Raw genomic sequence first — 21,839 nt, 5'->3', positions numbered from 1 at the left:
TATCTCAAGTGAAGAATAAACTGAATGGATCCACAACATATTACTGCTGGAATTGCTGCAGGAGGAAGATCAGCAGACTTAAAAACAGCAGTGTAAACTATCCAAATGAAACACAGAAAAAGAACTGAAAAAGAAAGAAAGCATCAGTGAGTCATGGAACAACTTCAAGCAGCCTATAACAAGTGTAACTGGAATCCTGAAGGAGGGATAGGGTGCACAATAAGAAGTTATTTGAAAAATAATGCCTAAAAATTTTTGATTACTATGAAAACTATAACTTTACGAATCAGAGAAGCTCAGTGAATCCCAAGCAGGAGAAATGTGAAACAAACCACAATTATCAAATTGCTGAAAACCCATGATGAAGAGAAAAATCTTAAGAGCAGCCAGAGAAAAACAAGCGCATCATATACAGAAGAACAAAGAATGCCGGCAACTTCTGGTCAGAAATGATGCAAGCCAGAATACAGTGGAGCAACATTTTTGAGTTCTAAAAGGAAAAGAAATTGTTAAGCTAGAATTCTATACCAAACAAAAATGTTTTTTAAAAATAAAAACTAAACAAAGACATTTGCAGACATATAAAAGCTTAGAGAATTAATTACAAGCATATCAGTACTGCAAGAAATGTTGAAATCTTTCAAGCAGGAGGAAAATGATAACATGGAAAAAGTGGATCTCTGCAAAGCAATGAAGAAAATTTGTAGGTAAATATAATAAAATTTTTAGGTACATATAGTAATTCAAAAATAGCTAGGAACTCCTGAAAGAGAAGAGCAATGTGCAGAGAGTATTCCCATTGGCTATTAAAACATGCTTTAAAGGTTGTATAATTAGAATTACATGGAACTGGCCATGAATAGGCTGAGCAGTGTAAAATAATAGCAAATCCAGAGATAGATCTGACTGTATATGAAAATCTGCTACATGATAAAGGTAACATCATAGTCTCCTTGGGCTATCAATGCAGTACCACAGACTGCATGGTTTCAGCAACAGAATTTTCTCATAGTTCTAGAGGCTGGAGGAAAGTCCAAGGTCAAGATTCTGGCAGGGCTTGGTTTCTAGTGAGAGTCCTCTTCTTGCTCGCAGACAGCCACCTTGTGGCTGCTTTCTCACTGTGTTCTCGCAGGAGAAGAAGGAAGGAGGGAGAGAAGTGGAGGGAGAGGGAGAGAGCTCTTCCTCTTCTTATAAGGCCATGGTGCTATCAAATTAGGGCTATACCCCATGACTTCACTTAACCTTCATCATCTAACAGCCCTGTCTCCAGGTACAGTTATATTGGGGATTAGGACTTCAACATACTAATTTGGGGGATAGAGATTCAATCCATAGTGGTTGGCATATTAAATTGGGGTAAAATCAACTTTTTCACACATGACATTGGAATAAGTTGATAGCCATTTGGAAAAGATACAATTGAATCCATATATCATAGCATATGTCAGAATAAACTGCAGATGAATTAGAGATCAAAATGTAAAACAAAATGACTATGTAAGTATGAGGAAAACACAGATTCCTTTATAAACTTGGGGTATGGAAAGCCTTTTAAAATATGACTCAAAATCTAGATAAGTGGATAAATTAGACTTTGTAAAATATTTTTAGGGAAAAAAATACTCAAAGCTAAAAGACAAATGACAAAATGGGAGAAAGTATTTGCAACATAAAGCACAGATAAATCTTCCTAATTCATAAAGAACACTCAGAAAAATTTTTAAAGAGGCCAGGCACAGTGGCTCACACATGTAATCCCAGTACTTTGGGAGGCCAAGGTGAGCGGATCACAAGGTCAAAAGATCGAGCCCATCCTGGCCAACATGGTGAAATCCCATCTCTACTAAAAATACAGAAAGCAGCTGGGTGTGGTGGCGTGGCCTGTCGTCCCAGCTACTCGGGAGGCTGAGGCAGGAGAATCGCTTGAACCTGGGAGGCGGAGGTTGCAGTGAGCTGAGATTGCGCCACTGTACTCCAGCCTGGTGACAGAGCCAGACTCTGTCTCAAAAAAAAAAAAGATTAAAACCTATAGAAAAATGATCTCAAGGCATGAATAGTTGATAGAATATAATACAAATGATTCTCAAACATGGGAAAACACACATCACTCAAAATAAGTGCAGATTAAAACCATACTGAGATAGTCTTTCTTACCAGATTGACAAAAATTCAAAAGGTTGAGGAGACAGCAAGGCTGTGGGGAAATAAGCATTCTCATTTTTTGCTGGGGATATGTAGAATGGTACAATTCACACTGGAGAGGGAGGGCATACAATTCAGCAGTATCTGAGAAAAACCACATGTGCCTTTATTATTTGACCCAGGGATCTCACTTCAAGAATTTGATTTTAAAGATATTCTTCCACAAAAATAAAGCAACATGCACATGGTTACTTTTTTGCAACATTAAGAGATTTATTGAATGTAATATAGTACATTAACACAATGAGGTACCATTCAACCATAAAGTAGAATGAGGGAGATCTCTATAAACTAATATGGAGTGATTTTCAAAATATATCATTAATGTGAAAAAAGAAAGTTGCAAAAAGTATATATGTTAACTTTTGAGAAAGAGAAGGGGAAATATGTATGTATACACATATACGCATATATATAATATACATGAAATTATATATTTTAAATTTATTTTCATAAAAAGAAACACAGGAATATTAAGCCAGAAAATAATGAAAAGATCACCTATTAGGTATGTCTTAGAATAAGATAGAAAGTACTGGGATAAGAGTGAGCCTTTTGAGAATACCTTCTTTTTTTTTTTTTTTTTTTTTGAGACATGGTTTCGCTCTTGTTACCCAGGCTGGAGTGCAATGGTGCGATCACAGCTCACTGCAACCTCCGCCTCCTGGGTTCAGGCAATTCTTCTGCCTCAGCCTCCTGAGTAGCTGGGATTACATTCTTAATATTCTTTTGACTTTTGAATTATATATTTTACTTAAATAAAATTAAACTAAAAAAGATAAAGCAAACCCTAAAATTGATTAGAAACAAACAAAGCTAAATCAAATGGATATCATAACCACACTGAAAAAAGTATTAATTCAAATAAATTTTTAATAGAGAGCTTTCACAGTACACTTTTAATATGGGGCATATTCTAAGGGAAAAATGGACTGCAAAGAAATTCTGACTTCTTAATAATGTTTGTGGTTTTGGCATGATCATCTGAGACTAATTTGCAGATACTGAAAGTAGAGCAGATGAATAAATAAGATTTTAATGTGGAAAAGAAAAAGATGAGGAAGAACCCTTTAGTAGTGGATTTGAATTGGAGAGTATCTGTATCTACTCTTGACTTTAAAATATATTTATATGTATGCATCCTATTCAAGTAATACATATATGTAACATGATTTGTATATCTGTGTGTGTATACATATGTATTTTCCAAGCACTGTTCATTGGAAAGGCCTAGAAGCAATTACATCTCGGTGACAATGAGCACCCCTTGATTTTGGTTTCTAAATCTCATTCCCCACTAGAAGGAATCGTGGCTCCTTGGAGAAATGGCTGATTCCAAAGCTGAGCAGAAGAAAAAATATGAGGTGAATCTGGAACGTCTTATTATGCCATAAAGCAAAGAAATCTCGAAGAATAATAGGAACATACCAAAAGAACATAGGAGCAGCTGGAAGGGGCCCTAACTAGCCAAAACTGCAACAATATAAGTATCAAAAAGTATAATAAAAATAAAAGAAAGATGTTAATGGCATCCATGGGTCCATGTGATACACAGTGAAAAATATTTAGGCTGGGCATGACGGCTCACACCTGTAATCCCAGCACTTTGGGAGGCTGAGGCAGGAGGATCCCTTGACCCTAGGAGTTTGGACCAGCCTGGGCAACATGGCAAGACCACATCTCTAATGAAAAGCATTAAAAATGAGCTGGACATGGTGTCACACACCTGTGGTCCCAGCTACTCGGGAGGCTGAGGTGAGAGTATCCCTTGAGTCCAGGAGGTCAAAGCTGCATTGTGGCACTGGTGACAGAGAGAGAGAGAGAGAGAGACAGAGAAAGTAAGTTAGTTGGAGGGAAGAAACCTCCTCTACAGAATGCCACCTAATAAATATAGAAGGAATGAGGCCAGGCACAGTGGCTCACACCTGTAATCCCAGCACTTTGGGAGCCCGAGACAGGTGGATTACATGAGCCCAACCTGGGCAAATAATGAAACTCTGTCCCTACAAAAAAAAAAAAAAAAAAAATACAACAGTTAGCTGGGCTGCTCAGAGGGATTGCTTCAGCACAGAAGTTCAAGGCTGCTGTGAGCCATGATTGCACCACTGCACACCAGCCTGGGCAACAGAGCAAGACCCTATCTCAAAAATAAACAAGCTCTTTAGCATAAATGTAATTATGAGGAAACAATCAGAAAAAGTCCAAACTATGGGACATTCTATAAAACATAACCCAGACTCTTCAAAAATGTCAATGTAATACAAAGCAAACAAAAGACAACAGGACTATTCTACATTAATTTTACATTAAAGGAGACTGAAGAAACATGACAACCAAATTTAATGTGTGGTTCTTGATTGGATCATGTATTTTAAAAAAACAGTTTTAAAGAACATTTTGGGGACATAAGGATATTTTTAATTAAATTTTCTGAGTGTGATACTATTGCAATTTTGTAGGGGAATGTCTTTGTTCAAATACACTGTTTTATTTAGGAGTGAAGTGTCATGTCTCCAACTTTCATAGTTCGTGGGGGGAATTAATACATGTAGATGAAAAGCTATGTGGGAAAATGTTAATAGTTGTTGAATCTAGCTGAAGGGTACATAGTTGTTCATTATATAGTTTTTGCTATTTTCTGTAGGTTTACAACTTTTCAAAATAAAGTTTTAAAAGTAAAATTATACATGTAATTGTACATATGTGTGTGTGTTCATGTTCCCTGGTCCTTCTCTGGACTTCTCCCTAGAGTTGCTGAATCAGAAGTTCTAGGTAATGGGACTTGGGATTCTGCATGGCAAAATGACTCTCCCAAGATTCTGACACAACTGGTGTTTATTTGGAAAGCATTGCTCTAGAAGAGCATCCTTTTCCATTACAATCTTGTATGGTGTATATATGTACATATGACTGTTCTAGTTTCATAAGGGCTATTGCTTCCTTGCAGAGGAGTCTTCCAAGGATAAAAGGTGTAGTGGGGTAGAATGATTCTCCTCAGTTAAAGTTATGTCAAAGCCGCCACTCTTCTCCTCACAACTCTGTTATTAATGACTGATTCTTCTACTTAATTCTGTGATTGTTTCTTCTAAACAGGGCTATCTAGAGCATAGTTCTCAAACTTGGCTACCTGTTGAAATCACGTCGGGAGCTCTTAACAGTGTCTAGGCCTTCAGTTAAATAAGAATTTCTGGGAGTGGATCTGATGTAGTCTTTAAAGTTCCCCTGGGGGATTGCAGTGTCCAAGTTTGAGAGTCATTGAGCTAGAGCAGAAGCTAGCCTTTAATCAGGCCCCTAGTCAAATGATTCAGGATCTCAGTGTAAAACTGCTTACCCAGCAAATTTAGTCACATGCTCTAGTATGTACAGTGACTTGAAAGGAATCCTTCGTATGTTTCTGTCACTGATCAATTCCTGGTGTGAATGCTGTGCTGTTACCTGCCACCAGAGGGCATGGACTTCAATAGCTTATAGTCCTGCTGCTCCGTGTGTGTGTGTGTGTGTGTGTGTGTGTGTGTGTGTGTACACACACACATATAGTATGTATGTATGTATGTGTGTATGTATTGAGGTAGAGTCTTGCTCTGTCACTCAGGCTAGAATGCAGTGGCACAATCATAGCTCACTGCAGCCTCAACCACTCCAGGCTACAGCAGTCATCCTGTGTGAGCCTCCCACGTAGCTGGGACTACAAGCACATGCAACCACGCCTGGCTAATTTTTCTATTTTTTGTAGGAATGAGGTCTCACTATGTTGCCCAGGCTGGTCTTAAAATTCTGGGCTCAAGTGATCCTCCTGCCTCAGCCTCCCAAAGTGCTGTGCTGGGGTTACAGGTAAACGCCACTGTGTCCAGCCTGCTGCTCCACACTTAAATCCAGTTTCATCAGTTAGCTAGTGTAAATAGCTGGACCCTAGCTTATCCAGTGGTCCTGTAGTCTTGGGAGCACCTAGAAGCACTTTAGAACTGGTTCTTTATGGTTTTAAAAAATAAATCATTAGTAAACACAGAACACTTGCAAACTGACTGTGTTTAGAATTAAAAGAGATCTGACTTTGTAATATTAGCCACTCACTACCTTAGTTGTGTGGCTACTGGTAAATTGCTTTACCTTTACTTTTAACCTTGAGTTTCAGGCCAGGCGCAGTGGTTCATACCTGTAATCCCAGCACTTGGCGGATCACGAGGTCAAGAGATTGAGACCATCCTGGCCAACACGGTGAAACCCTGTCCCCCAGCTCTACTAAAAATACAAAAATTAGCTGGTTGTAGTGGTGCATGCCTGTAATCCCAGCTACTCGGAAGGCTGAGGTGGAAGAATCCCTTGAACCCTGAAGACAGAGGTCGTAGTGAGCTGAGATCCTGCCACTGCACTCTAGCCTGGTGACAGAGTGAGACTCTCTCTCAAAGGAAAAAAAAAAAAAAAACAAACTTGAATTTCAGTGGCCTCACCTGAAAGATCATTAATTCTGCCACATGTGGATTTTGTGGATTAAGTGGAATAACATAATAAAGCATCCATCAGTTCCTGGCACCCATTTAATAAGTAGAGGGTTTTTTCCTTAATTCAATAAAACTCTCAAGGATCTTGTATTCTAGTTGGAGAAGACATACACATTTCTGAAAAAGAAAATTCAGATGGTAATGAGGTCTAGAAATAAGAAGGAAGCAGGATAGATTTAGGAGGCTATTTTAGGTAGAGTAGGCAAGAAACACCTTTCTGAGGAAGTGATGTCTCAGCAAAGAACTAACTGTAAAAAGTTGATTAAAAGGTATTTGAGGCAGAGGGAAACAGCTTGGTATGTTTGAGAACAGAAAGACCAATGAATGGGGGTACAAGGGAGTGATAAGAGATGAATAATGAGGAGTACGCAAGGTCCAGATCATATAAGTCTTGTAAATGTGAATAATAAAGAGTTTAGATCTATTTTGGGTTGTGAAATATAAACATAAGCTAATATGACCTGATTTATATTTTTTTAAAATAAACATATTTTTCTGGGTGCAAAAGTAGAGGCCTGGGGTCCAGTTAGAAGGCTGTTGCAGTTGTCTAGGCAAGGTCTGACTCTGAGTTAGATTAGGGTAATATAGCAGTGGAGATGGTGAAATGTGGGTTGATCTGGGACATATTAAGTGGGAAAGCCATCAAGACTTGCTGACTAATTGGCTTTGGTGGATGATAGAATGGGAGTAATCAAGGATAACTTTTAGTCTTTTTGGTCTGAGCACCTGGGTTTAATAAGGGGTGCCACCTATTAAAATGAGATGGGATAACTGGAGGAAAGAACAAGTTTGGAGGGAATAGTAGAATCAAGAGTACTGTCTTAGACTTAATCATTTTGTGATTTCTTAGACATCCAAGTAGAGTTATAGAATAAGGTAGTTGGATATATGAACATGAAACCCAGAGCAGAGGTTTGGGCTAGATATATAAATTGGCACTCATCATTTGACAGGAAGAAAGTAGGGACCAAGAGAAGAGACAACCAATGACTGAGCACTGAGGTACTTCACATTTAGAGGTTAGGATTTCCTCTTACCTAGCTGTCCTTTTTCTTATAGACACCCTAGGTCACTGCCTAATTTGAGAAGAGTCTCAAATTGTTTTTATCTTCTTTCTTTTCTCTCTTTCACAAGTTGATGACTCCAACTCTTACCTAGAGACAGTGTGGTAGGACTGAGTGATAAAATATTTGAAGATATTGTGTGATTATTAGCTTTGAAAGTTCTGGAGACAGAGTAGTTGGGTTCAAATCCTGGCTCTGCTATTTACTAATTTACTAACTTTAGATAGTTTACTTGATTTCTCTAAGTCTCAGTTTTTTCATCTATAGTTATAAAATAATAGCCAATATTTATCTAACCTCTGCCTATATGCAGGCAGTGTTTTAAGTCCTTTGCATGTATTAGCCTATTCAATCCTTAGAACAACCCACTGATTCTCATCCTATGCTGTTGTTGAGGAAACTGAAGCTAGAGAGAGATTTTGTAATTTTCCAGAAGTTCTATACCTGGTAAGCAGAAAAGCTGGATTTAAATTCAAGCAGTCTGGCACCAGAGACAGAGCTACTCTTCTAGTATCTGATTCAGAATAGCAGTAGTGATCCACTGAAAGTGCTTAGCACAAGGAGCCTGGCTCATGGTATCTGTACAATAAATGTTAACTTTTGGAGGCAACATAATGTAATAAATGAGAACCAAAGAACAAGTCCTGGGGTTCCAGCCTGACACTATAAGATTGGCTTGTGTAACCATGAACAAATTTCTTAGCCTCTCTGGACTTCGGTTTTGTCATCTGCAAGATCTTTGTACTTCATGGCCTCTGAGGTCCTTTCAATGTTAAAACTATCTACTATATATGATTACCCAAGAATATTGAGATAAATTGTGGATATACTTGAATTTGAAGGGATGGAGTCCCACATTACCTAGCGTGTTGAGGAATAAGATACCTTAGCAGTTTCTTGGGTTCATAATGTTTCTGCTTGCTCCTGTACTCTTTTTTTTTTTTTTAACTGTACTTTAGGTTCTGGGGTAGATGTGCAGAACATGCAGGATTGTTGCATAGGCACACACATGGCAATGTGGTTTGCTGCCTCCATCCCCCTGTCACCTACATGTGGCATTTCTCCCCATGTTATCCTTCCCCGACCTCCCCCATCCCTGCTGTCCTTACCTTGCCCCCCTCAACAGACCCCAGTGTGTGATGCTTCCCTCCCTGTGTCCATGTGTTCTCATTGTTCAATGGCCGCCTATGAGTGAGAACATGCGGTGTTTGAGTTTCTGTTCTTGTGTCAGTTTGCTGAGAATGATGGCTTCCAGATTCATCCAAGTCCCTACAAAGGACATGAACTCATCTTTTTTATGGCTGCATAGTATTGCATGGTATATATGTGCCACATTTTCCTTGTCCAGTCTATCATCGATGGGCATTTGGGTTGGTTCCAGGTCTTTGCTATTGTAAACAGTGCACTATGAACATACATGTGCATGTGTCTTTATAATAGAATGATTTATAATCCTTTGGGTATATACCCAGTAATAGGATTGCTGGATCAAGTGGAATTTCTATTTCTAGGTCCTTGAGGAAGTGTCACACTGTCTTCCACAATGGTTGAACAAGTTTACACTCACCAACAGTGTAAAAGTGCTCCTATTTCTCCACATCCTCTCCAGCCTTTGTTGTCTCCAGATATTTTAATGATCGTCGTTCTAACTGGCATGAGGTGGTATCTCAATGTGGTTTTGATTTGCATGTCTCTAATAATCAGTGATGATGAGCATTTTTTCATTTGTTTGTTGACCTCATAGATGTCTTCTTTGGAAAAGTGTCTGTTCATATTCTTCCCCCACTTTTGGATGAGTTTGTTTTTTTCTTGTAAATCTGTTTTAGTTCTTTATAGATTCTGGATATTAGCCCTTTGTCAGATGGCTAGATTGCAAAAATTGTTTCCCATTCTGTTGGTTGCTGGTTCACTCTAATGACTGTTTCTTTTGCTTTACAGAAGCTCTGGAGTTTAATTACGTCCCATTTGTCTATTTTGGCTTTTGTTGCCAATGCTTTTGGTGTTTTAGTCATGAAGTCCTTGCCTATGCCTATGTCCTGAATGGTTTTACCTAGGTTTTCTTCTAGGATTTTTATGGTGTTAGGTCTTATGTTTAAGTCTTTAATCCATCTGGAGTTAATTTTAGTGCAAGGTGTCAGGAAGGGGTCCAGTTTCTGCTTTCTGCAGATGGCTAGCCAGTTTTCCCAACACCATTGATTAAACCGGGAATCCTTTCCCCATTGCTTGTTTTTTTCAGGTTTGTCAAAAATCAGATGGTTGTAGATGTGTGGCATTGCCTCCGAGGCCTCTGTTCTGTTCCATTGGTCTATATCTCTGTTTTGGTACCAGTCCCATGCTGTTTTGATTACTATAGCTTTGTAGTATAGTTTGAAATCAGGTAGCATGATGCCTCCAGTTTTGTTCTTTTTGTTTAGGATTGTCTTGGCTATGTGGGCTCTCTTTTGGTTCCATATGAAGTTTAAGGTGGTTTTTTCTAGTTCTGTGAAGAAGGTCATTGGTAGCTTGATGGGGATAGCATTGAATCTATAAATTACTTTGGGCAGTATGGCCATTTTCATGATATTGATTCTTCCTAACCATGAGCATGGAATGTTTCTCCATTTGTTTGTGTCCTCTCTTATTTCATTGAGCAGTGGTTTGAAGAGGTTCTTTACATCCTTTGTTAGTTGTATTCCTAGGTATTTTATTCTCTTTGTAGCAATTGTGAATGGGAGTTCACTCATAATTTGGCTATTAGTCTGTTATTGGTGTATAGAAATGCTTGTGATTTCTGCACATTGATTTTGTATCCTGAGACTTTACTGAAGTTGCTTATCAGTTTAAGGAGATCTTGGGCTGAGATGATAGGGTCTTCTAAATACACAATCATGTCATCTGCAAATAGAGACAATTTGACTTCCTCTTTTCCTAATTGAATACCCTTTTTTTTTTCTTGCCTAATTGCTCTGGCTAGAACTTCTAATACTATGTTGAATAGGCATGGTGACAGAAGGCATCCTTGTCTAGTGCCAGATTTCAAAGGGAATGCTTCCAGTTTTTGCCCATTCAGTATGATATTGGCTGTTCGTTTGTCATAAATAGCTTTTACTATTTTGAAATACGTTCCTTCGATACCTAGTTTATTGAGAGTTTTTAGCATAAAGGGCTGTTAAATTTTGTCAAAGGCCTTCTCTGCATCTATTGAGATAATCATGTGGTTTTTGTCTTTGGTTCTCTTTATGTGGTGAATTATGTTTATAGATGTGCGTGTGTTGAACCTGCCTTGCATCCCCGGGATGAAGCCTACTTGATTGTGTTGGATAAGCTTTTTGATGTGCTGTTGCAATCAGTTTGCCAGTATTTTATTGAAGATTTTTGCATCTATGTTCATCATGGATATTGGCTTGAAGCTTTCTTTTCTTGTTGAGTCTCTGCCAGGTTTTGGTATCAGGATGATGTTGATCTCATAAAATGATTTGGGAATGATTCCCCCCTTTTGGATTGTTTGGAACCGTTTCAGAAGGAATGGTACTATCTCCTCTTTGTACATCTGGTAGAATTCAGCTGTGAACCTGTCTGGACCTGGAATTTTTTTGGTTGGTAGGCTCTTAATTGCTGCCTCAACTTCAGCCCTTGTTATTGGTCTATTCAAGGTTTCAACTTCTTCCTGGTTTAGGCTTGGGAGGGTGCAAGTGTCCATGAATTTATCAATTTCTTCCAGGTTTACTGGTTTATGTGCATAGAGGTGTTTGTAGTACTCTCCGATTATAGTTTGTGTTTCTGTGGAGTCAGTGGTGATATTCCTTTCATCACTTTTTATTGCATCTATTTGATTCTTCTCCCTTTTCTTTTTTATTAATCTGGCTAGCAGTCTATCTATTTTGTTGATCTTTTCAAAAAACTAGCTCCTGGATTTACTGATTTTTTGAAGGATTTTTTGTGTCTGTTATCTCCTTCAGTTCTGCTCTGATCTCAGTTATTTCTTGTCTTCTGCTAGCTTTTGGGTTTTTTTTTAATCTTGCTCCTCTAGCTCTTTCAATTTTGATGATAGGGTGTCGATTTTAGATTTTTCCTCCCTTCTCCGGTGGACTTTTATTGCTATAAATTTCCCTCTAGACACTGCTTTAAATGTGTCCCAGAGATTCTGGTATGTTGTGTCTTCGTTCTTATTGGTTTTAAAGAACATCTTTATTTCTGCCTCATTTCGTTGTTTATCCAGTCGACATTCAGAAGCCAGTTATTCAGTTTCCATGAAGTTGTGCAGTTCTGAGTTAGTTTCCTAATTCTGAGTTCTAATTTGATTGCACTGTGGTCTGAGAGACTGTTATGATTTCCGTTTTTTGCATTTGCTGAGGAGTGATTTGCTTCTAATTATGTGGTCAATCTTAGAGTAGCTGCCATGCAGTGCTGAGAAGAATGTATATTCTGTGGATTTGGGGTGAAGATTTCTGAAGATGTCTATTAGGTCCGCTTGGTTCCGATCTGAGTTCAAGTCCTGGATATCCTTGTTAATTTTCTGTCTTGTTGATCTGTCTAATATTGACAGTGGAGTGTTAAAGTCTCCCACTATTATTATGTGGGAGTCTAAGTCTCTTTGTAGGTTGTTAAGAACTTGCTTTATGTACCTGGGTGCTCCTGTATTGGGTGTGTATATATTTAGGATCATTAGTTCTTCTTGATGCATTGATCCTTTACCATTATGTAATGCCTTTCTTTGTCTCTTTTGATCTTTGTTGGTTTAAAGTCCATTTTATCGGAGACTAGGATTGCGACTCCTGCTTTTTTTTTGCTCTCCATTTGCTTGATAAATCTTCCTCCATCCCTTTATTTTTAGCCTATGTGTATCCTTGTACATGAGATGGGTTTCCTGAATACAGCACACCGATGGGTTTTGACTTTTTATCCAATTTACTAGTCTGTGTCTTTTGATTGGGGCATTTAGTCCATTTACATTTAAGGTTAATATTGTTATATGTGAATTTGATCCTGCCATTTTGATGCTAGTTGGATGTTTTGCCCGTTAGTTGATGCATTTTCTTCATTGTGTCAATGGTCTTTACCATTTGGTACGATTTTGGAGTGGCTAGTACTGGTTGTTCCTTTCCATATTTAGTGCTTCTTTCAGGAGCTCTTGTAAGGCAGGCCTGGTGGTGACGAAATCTCTCAGCAATTGCTTGCCCATAAAGGATTTTCTTTCTCCTTCACTTATGAAACTTAGTTTGGCTGGATATGAAATTCTAGGTTGAAAGTTCTTTTCTTTGAGGATGTTGAATATTGGCTCCCACTCTCTTCTGGCTTGTAGGGTTTCTGCAGAGAGATCTGCTGTGAGTCTGATGGGCTTCCCTTTGTGAGTGACTGACCTTTCTCTCTTGCTGCCCTTTTCCTTTATTTCAACTCTGGTGAATCTGACGATTATGTGCCTTGGGGTTGCTCTTCTTGAGGAATATCTTTGTGGTGTTCTCTGTATTTCCTGGATTTGAATGTTGGCCTGCCTTGCTAGGTTGGGGAAATTCTCCTGGATAATATCCTGAAGAGTGTTTTCCAACTTGGAATCATTCTCTCTGTCACATTCAGGTACACCTATCAAACGTAGATTAGGTCTTTTCACATAATCCCATATTTCTTGGGGGCTTTGTTCTTTTCTTTTCACTCTTTTTTCTCTATTCTTGCCTTCTTGTTTTATTTCATTGAGTTGATATTCAATCTTTGATACCCTTTCTTCTGCTTGGTCGATTCAGCTGTCGAAACTTGTGCATGCTTCGTAAAGTTCTCGTGCTGTGTTTTTCAGCTCCATCAATTCATTTATATTCTTCTCTAAGTTGTTTATTCTAGTTAACATCTCCTCTAACCTTTTTTCAAGATTTATAATTTCTTTGCATTGGGTTAGCACATGTTCTTTTAGCTCTGAGAAGTTTCTTATTACCTTTTGAAGCCTGTTTCTGTCAATTCATCAGATTCATTCTCCATCCATCTTTGATCCCTAGCTATTGAGGAGTTGTGATCCCTTGGAGGAGGAGAGACGTTCTGGTTTTTGGTGTTTTCATCCTTTTTGTGCTGGTTTCTTCCCGTTTTAGTGGCTTTATCTACCTGTGGTCTTTGTAGTTGGTGACTTTCGGATGGGGTCTATGAGTGGACATCCTTTTTGTTGATGTTGAAGCTATTTCTTTCGCTTCTTAGTTTTTCTTCTAACAGGCCCCTCTGCTGCAGGACCGCTGGAGGTCTACGCCAGACCCCGCTCACCTGGTGATCACCTGCGGGGGCTGCAGAACAGCACGAGTTGCCGCCAGTTTCTTCCTCTGCTGTCATAATCCCAGAGGGGTACCCGCCAAATGTGGGCCTGAGTTCTCCTTTATAAGGTGTCTCTTTGGGTCTACAGGGGTCAGGGAGTTGCTTGAGAAGACAGTCTGCCCCTTATAGGAGCTCAACTGCTGTGCTGGGAGGGAGCTCTGTTGTTCCATGCAGAGCTACTGGGCAGGTACCTTTAAGTCTGCTGCAGCTGAGCTCATAACCGCCTGGTGCTCTGTCCTAGGAAGGTCGGCTTTATTTATAAGTTCCTGTCGTGCTGCTGCCTCTTTTCATAGATGTCCTGCCCTGCACGGAGTAGTCTAGTCATGGTCTGCCAGAAGAGGTGTTGCTGAGCTGCTGCAGGCTATGCCCAAGTGCTGTGTGAACTGCCTTGGTAGTGGTGGACTGCCTCAGTATTGGAGGATGCCCTTCTCCCCATTGAGCTGGACCATCCTGCATCCAGCTGCACTTGCTGCAAAACTCTCAATCCAGAGTGTTTCAGATTGCTTGTTTTGTGGGGGTGGTACCCGCCTAGCCAGATTCCCTGGCTCCCTGTCTCAGTTCCCTCCCTTTCAGTTGAATGGGCGGCTCCGTCTCCCAGGCGTTACAGGCACCAGTCAAAACAGCTGCACAGACTTGTTTGAGTTTCTGTGCGCTGACCAGGCACCAACTGGACTGAAACCCCCATGCTGAAAACTCGTGGCGCTTTTCAGCCTGGGAATATCCTGGTCTGTGGACCGTGAAAACTTGTTTGGAAATGCAGTGAGCACTCACCTTCTGCGCTGTTCTCGAAGGGAACTGCACTGTGGAGCTGTTCCTATTCGGCCATCTTGGATCCTCTTGCCTGTACTCTTGAAGAATCCTGCTGGTAGCGAAACATAGTAAAGAACCATAAAGTTTGGTATCTAACCACCATGTATTGAAATCTGTCTCCACCATTTACTACCATGACCCTAGACAAGCTACTTCTCTGATTTTTCATTTTTTATCTGTAGAGTAGGTATAGTAATAGTGCCTACTTCATGTTACTATTTCAAATATTGAGTAAGAAATGGCATATAAAATGTTTAGTACATGGTAAGCATTCAATATATATTAACTATTATGATAATATTCTAATGATTCACAACTGAGAGGATTTTTTAGCTCCTTAAGCTCCAGATGAGATAGAAACCCCTCAGTAACCCCTACCTAAAAAATGGAATTAGGAATTACATGGCTAGGCACTCTAGTCATTGATAACTAAAGGCATGAAACATGAATTTTCTAATTGTGCAGGCCTCCATATACCAAGGTGTACAGACCACCTCTCTAAAACAGTAGTGTCCTGCTTTTCCTTATCTATAAGTATACCAAACCATTCATTGCAAAGCTGCTCTGGGTTTGGCTTGCTACAGACCTTCCCTGACCTAAGGAGAGTTGTTTTCCCACATATACATCACGCCTGAATTTCTGGAGAGATTTAATTTTTATTAAACCACAGTCAAAACAAGAGTAGCAGTTAAAAACCCAGTTCAAACCAGGTTAGGGAGGGAAAAAAGGAGGAGGCAGGAATTATTAACTCATACAGCCAAGAAGTCCAAGGCTTTATCTGGTGTTGAGTGTCTGAATACAGGATTTTAAACACTATTATGTCACTGCATCCCATGCCTTATTCTTGGCCTTATTCTCAGGACTGTACTCCATGTAGCAGTGCCCAAACTGCAAACACCCTTATGGGCATGTAATCAGAGAAAGAAACATTTTCTTCTCCAACATCAATCTCATGTCAGAAAACAATTGGCCTAACTTGGGACATAGACACATATACACTCTTGGTCTAGGGGAATTTGAGGCTCTTAAATGGCATTGTGTTTTAAGCCATGGCCAGGTAGGAGAGGACCACGTGCCTGACGTCCCCACCAAATCATGTGGAGTTAGGGTGGTTTTTTTTCCCCTAAAGGGAAAAAAAGTTGAGCAAGCAAAAAGGAAGTGATGGTAGTTTTAGATTGAGTAATAAGAATGTCCATATTGCTGTCACCTTTGTTGATATGGATGGGCTGTCCCAAGAAATCTCTTTACCTTGGGAAGGCTGGCTTAGCCTAGCAAGCTTTGGGACTAAAAGTTTAAATAGTATGGAGTGGTAACTTTTTTTTGCTTGTATTTTCTTGTTGTCACCTCCTCCCCCTAAATTTAATTATAGTTATTAATTGATACTTTATTTGAAAAGCTAATTCTTCTTTTTTCATTTTACCTATGTATGTATTGCCAGTTTTAAAGTGTGAGCTCAGGAGTCAGATTGCTGAATTTTAATCCTGTCTTTTCATTTGCTCACTTCAAAATCTTAAGCAATTTATTTAACTTTAAATAAATTGTATCTGTTTCCTCATCTATAGAATGAAGATAATGTCTACCTCTTTGGGCTGTCTTGAGGATTAGTCAATAGAAAGTGACTGCCATAGTGAACAGTAAAATGCTCAATAATATCAGATACTGCTGCTGCTGCTGCTATTTCCACCTTTGCAGCTTGGATGCAGCTTATCCTTTTGTCTGGAGTAGCAAGGCTGAGGTAGTTTGGGAAATACTCAGAAAGCATTAGGTTTTGTTATCTCAGGATGCAGAGTTGAAGCAAATCGAAAGAAGCACTTAGGCTCTAATTGGAAGACCTAACTGTAATAATGATCTTATTTTTACAATTCCTTAAGTGGTACATTCTTATCAACATTTATGATGGATGATAATGGACAGTTAAGCTCTCTAGGCTTCTTTTTACTCTTTTGCAAAATGAAGATTTTTTTTGGATAGGACAGTTCTCTCCAAGGTCATTCCTGGGTCCTTAGTTGTTTAAGTAAACAATGAATATCAAAAAGTATTTTGTACTTGGTGTGTGTATGTGTGCGAGGCAGAAAGTGATAAAGTAGTAAGTTAGTTTATATTGAGATGAACCAAAATGATTTACTTATGTATTGGGTTTATTAGTTGGTGGATTTGGTTTCTTCTTAAGGGATTATTAGATCCCCTTTCATACTCTACTGTCCAGATCATCTTTAAGTATTTGTTAATCCTATCACATCTTTTTTGGATTTTTCAAGGAAAGTTTTCTAGGCATTATGTTATGTGTTCTGTAAGACTTGTCTCAGGAAACTTGGTTTGGAGACTGTCCCACTATTTACGTTGGACAATGTTAAATTTCCTCTTATGTGCCTTATTTTCTTCATCAGTCTAATGAGGCATTTCTTCTTTTTAACCCTTAAGTCCTTTCTTAACAGTCTGTGATTCTGTAACTATCACAGCATAGGAGTAACTGGATTCCAAAAGCAGAACTTGATATCACCATTCACTTTTTAAACATATTTTTAATATCTTGCCCAATATGCTTGCTGCAGGATTTCGGCTGAATGCATCTTCTTGGCCCATGTTCCTTTTGAAGACACTAAATGGAGCAGAGATGGCTCCCATCAGGATTTTCCACAAGGTATGCTATCCCTCAGATCACCAACTCCAAGCTGCTTAAGGTCAAATATTGAGCCTTTGATGTCTAGGTTATACCTATGGCCCAAAGATATCTTCTCAGAAATTAGTTCAGTAGGATTTTTTAGTAGCTTATGAAGCAGCAATTATCCCCAGAGGAATATATTAGACTGTAAGGTCCCATATATTAGATTATGTGGTCCCAGCTGCCAATAATCTCTACCTACAATATATTTGGGACTTTATATATACTATCTCATTTAATACCCATAGCTAATTTTATGAACTAAGAATTACTATTTTCGTTTAGTAGTTAAGGAAACAAATACTTTTGAATTAGGAGCTTGCCCAAGATCACGTGGCTAACAAGTGGCAGAACAGGGACCCAAAACCTGTATTTGTTCTTGTTTCTCAAGAAGTGAGGCAGTCAGTCTACTATCAGTTGAATTTTCTAATGGGGTAAGAGTTACTGTAAAGGGTATTGAATTAGGTTTGCCTTTGCTGCTAGTTAAGTCTCAATGCTAAGAGCATCCTGCTTCTGAATTACCTAGCAACTATGTAACTCAGGAATAGTTCTTGTATTCTTTGGGACTAGAAATAAAGATGAGTTTTAGACTTTGTTACACCAACTGTGCAGTTAAAATCTTAAAGGGATCTGCCAAAAAAACTCCAAGTAGAATGTTTAACTTCTGGATCAGTGGAGGAGGAAAATGGAAGAAAACTCAGTTGATTGAAAAGGAGAAAAAAGAACTTTGGAAATTCAAGTTAAATAGAAACATAGACAATAAGATAGTTGTAATAATTCAGATACATCAATTATCATAAGAAATGAGCTTAAGCTCATTATAATCATACATAGATCAGATTTTTTAAAATCTAGCTATATGCTGTTTATAAGAGACACTAAACATAATGACAAAAATGTTGAAAGTAAAAGAGTATCTACAGAGCCTAGGGATGATGGAAAACAAATTTTAAAATTAAAAAAAAAGAAAAGAAAAGAATACAAAATATGTGCCAGATGAACTTTTATCAAAATAAAGCTGGTATAAACTATACGGAAATCACTTAAGACTTGGATACTAAAAGTCAAAATGATGGTAAAAGAATTGAGTCCAGGAATTTGAGAGCAGCCTGGGCCACATGTAGCAAGACCCTGTCTCTAGAAAAATTTTAAAAATTCGCTGAGAGTGGTGGCACAAGCCTGTAGTCGTAGCTACTTGGGATGCTGGGATGGAAGAATCGCTTAAGCCCAGGAGGTTGAGGCTGCAGCGAGCTGTGTTTGCACCATTGCACTCCAGCCTGGGTGACCGAGCAAGACCCTGTTTCTAAAACTAAATAAATAAAAGACATTAAAGAGGTCACTATCTGATGATAAAATAGAGTTCACCAAGAAGATAAAACAGTCATAAATGTACATACTCCTAGAAAACATAATCTCAAAGTATAATAGAGCAAAATTTGACAAAATTCCATGGTAAAACTGAAAAATCCACACATCACTAGGGAATATTTTAAGACTTACCTCTTAACAGTTGATAAATCAAGCACAAAGAATTGGTATGTCAATCAGCATAAGCTAATCGGTATCGAATAAGTTGGCCAATTTTTAAAAATCACTTTATTCGTATTTAACAGTAACAGTTAAATATGAATGATTTGAAAATGAATTTTAAAAATGCCACTTATGATAGCAGTGGAATTGTAATTTGCCTAGAAAAAAATGTTAGTAAAAAAGCATGAGATATTTATAGAGGAAATTGTAAAATATATATTGGAGAAATCTACATTAAAGAAAGCTTGACTAGGCACAGTGGTGACTCATGCCTGTAATCCTAGCACTTTGGGAGGCCGAGGCATGTGAATCACTTGAGTTCAGGAGTTCAAGACTAGCCTGGGCAACATGGTGAAACCTCATTTCTACAAAAAATACAAAAATTATCTGGGCATGGTGGCATGTGCCTGTAATCCTAGCTACTTGGGAGACTGAGGTAGAAGGATTGACTCTGGGAGGCAGAGATTGCAGTGAGCCAAGATCATACCACTGCACTTTAACCTGGGTGACAGAGCCAGACCCTTTCTCCAAGAAAGAAGGAAAGAGAGGGAGAGAGATATTATGGATGGGAAGGCTTGATAATAAATAACAAAGGTTATTTTCACCCAAATTCATCTATAAATTCATTGCAATTCCAGTCAAAATTCTAATAGGGTTTGTATATGGAACTTGAAAAACTGATTGAAATTTACATGAAAGATGGGGAATGAATAACCAAAACAATATTGAAGAATGACAATGTAGGGGGACTTTTCTATCAGATATCCATTTAATAAGACTATATTATTGGTACAGGATCAGACAGTAAGATTAAGGGAACAGAATATAATGTACAACACAGTTTTGAGACATGATCTTTGTAGCCACATTCCAAATTAGCACCCAGGAACTCTCCACACTTCTGGTGAAAAAGAAAGTATATAATGTTACAACCACTTTGGAGGACAAATTAACAATATTTGATAAAGCAGAAGATACATTTATCTCCCCTATAACCCAAGAATTCTACACCTAGATGTATAACCTAAAGAAATCTTCCCACATGTATACAAAGAAGTGCAAGAATGGTGGCTAAAACTCTTTTGAAATAGTAAACAATTAGAGAGAACTTTAAGTGTCCAAAGGAGAATTAATAAAATTTTATATATACATACAATGAATTACTATAAGGAATTAAAATGAACCAGAGCTAAATCCGTCAACATGGCAAATTTCAAAAGCATAATGCTGAACGAAAAAGCACGACAATATATACAATGATATATACAGTATAATACCGTTTATATAAAATTTAAAAGCAGGCAAATGGGTATGTATGTATATAGTAAAATATAAAACATGCATGGGTAGCTGTTACCTCCATGATAGGTAAAAGGGAATGGAATATGGGAAGGGCACAAAGGAAGATTCAACTTTATCTGCACCTTTATTCAAAATCTGAAGCAAAAGTTGTCAAAATGTTAGGATTAATAAAGCAATATTTTGGTATACTCTGAAATTAATTTAAAAGAAAAACTATATCTCCATTATAAATCTTATATAGCAGTCACTTTTTAATCATCCAAATTAGATAGTAGTCTATTGCAATACATGGCCTCTCTTTGTGTGTCTAGGTCTGTCTATTTCTGTTTCTCATCTAGGAGCCACCATCGCCTTCCCACAACTTCTTCAAAATGGGAATGAAGCTAGAAGCTGTGGACAGGAAGAACCCTCATTTCATTTGCCCAGCCACTATTGGGGAGGTTCGGGGCTCAGAGGTGCTTGTCACTTTTGATGGGTGGCGAGGGGCCTTTGACTACTGGTGCCGCTTCGACTCCCGGGACATCTTCCCTGTGGGCTGGTGTTCCTTGACTGGAGACAACCTGCAGCCTCCTGGCACCAAAGGTAAAGGCCCAACTACAAACAGGCTCTTGAAATCAGGACCCAGATGAGATGATAAGGAAGAATACCCCCAGGTCTGTTGTGATCATGTCTTCACCAGTGTACTTCACTAGTATGCAGGAGAGGAGCAAGGGCCAGCAGCTTAGGTAAAACCAAGGTCTACCAGGGAGCAATTAGAAACAGTGAGTATTAAGTGTCAGATGAAGCTGCATATGGCATTTGGGATAAAGTAATAATTCCTTGCTCTAAACATCCTTGTTTATTCTCAAGCAACTAGCTTTTCATCTCTCTTACTTTTGTCCCTAACCCATTTCAAAGTTTGAGTACTAGTATTCCCAAGGCACACACCTTCCTCTGACCTTAGGGGCTTTGGATAAGAACTGGAGTAACACTATATGTAAAAATAGTTGAGAAGCACCGTAGCAGAATGGAAAAAGAACAAGCTTTGAAGTAAGATAGATGTGGGTTTGAGGTTCATCTCTGCCTTTTATCAGCTATGTAGCTTTGGGCAGTTAATTCACCTCCTTAAACTACAAATTCCATATCATGAAGTAGAAAACCTACTTCATGAAGTTATTGTGAGGAATAAATGAGATTACATGGGTAAAATGCTTACATCTGATGAATAGCAAGTGGTAAACAAAATTTTTATTGTATTACTGCTGCTATTATGTTATATTCTATATTATAACTATATAATGTGTTATACTACATGATTATTACAATGTGCTATATTATTATTATTATAATGTTATTACAAAACTAACCACTACCAATGAGAGAGTATATATAAAGTACTAGAATAGAGCCACAGACTAAATGAACAATAAAATTATACAGATGATGACAGTGAAGATCATCCAGAATAATTTTGAGGTAGCTGCTTTTAGTAAAGATGATAATCTCATCCTCTTAAGTCTAAAA

The 21,839-nt window shown here is 38.4% G+C and overlaps 1 protein-coding gene across 19 annotated transcripts in view; it reads left to right on the top strand.

The window, feature by feature from the left end:
- Window positions 1–21,839, top strand: part of SCMH1 (Scm polycomb group protein homolog 1) — a 235,999-nt gene that overhangs the window by 104,925 nt on the left and 109,235 nt on the right. For all 19 annotated transcript variants that reach the window (XR_002478986.2, XM_021673376.2, XM_021673368.2 and 16 more), the window contains 2 exons: window positions 17,395–17,483; window positions 20,675–20,918. Coding sequence is in view for 18 of the 19 variants with exons in the window: in XM_021673376.2 (XP_021529051.1) it covers window positions 17,395–17,483; window positions 20,675–20,918 (333 nt within the window). In the remaining variant the exon portion in view is untranslated. The remainder of the gene's footprint in view (window positions 1–17,394; window positions 17,484–20,674; window positions 20,919–21,839) is intronic.

The sequence above is a fragment of the Aotus nancymaae genome, unplaced genomic scaffold (genome assembly GCF_030222135.1).
Source record: "Aotus nancymaae isolate 86718 unplaced genomic scaffold, 86718_ANA_hifiasm-v0.15.2.pri h1tg000007l, whole genome shotgun sequence".
NCBI classification, from domain to species: Eukaryota; Metazoa; Chordata; class Mammalia; order Primates; family Aotidae; genus Aotus; species Aotus nancymaae.
The sequence above is the reverse complement of the archived record's forward strand: the minus strand, read 5'-3'. Positions and strand labels throughout refer to the sequence as shown.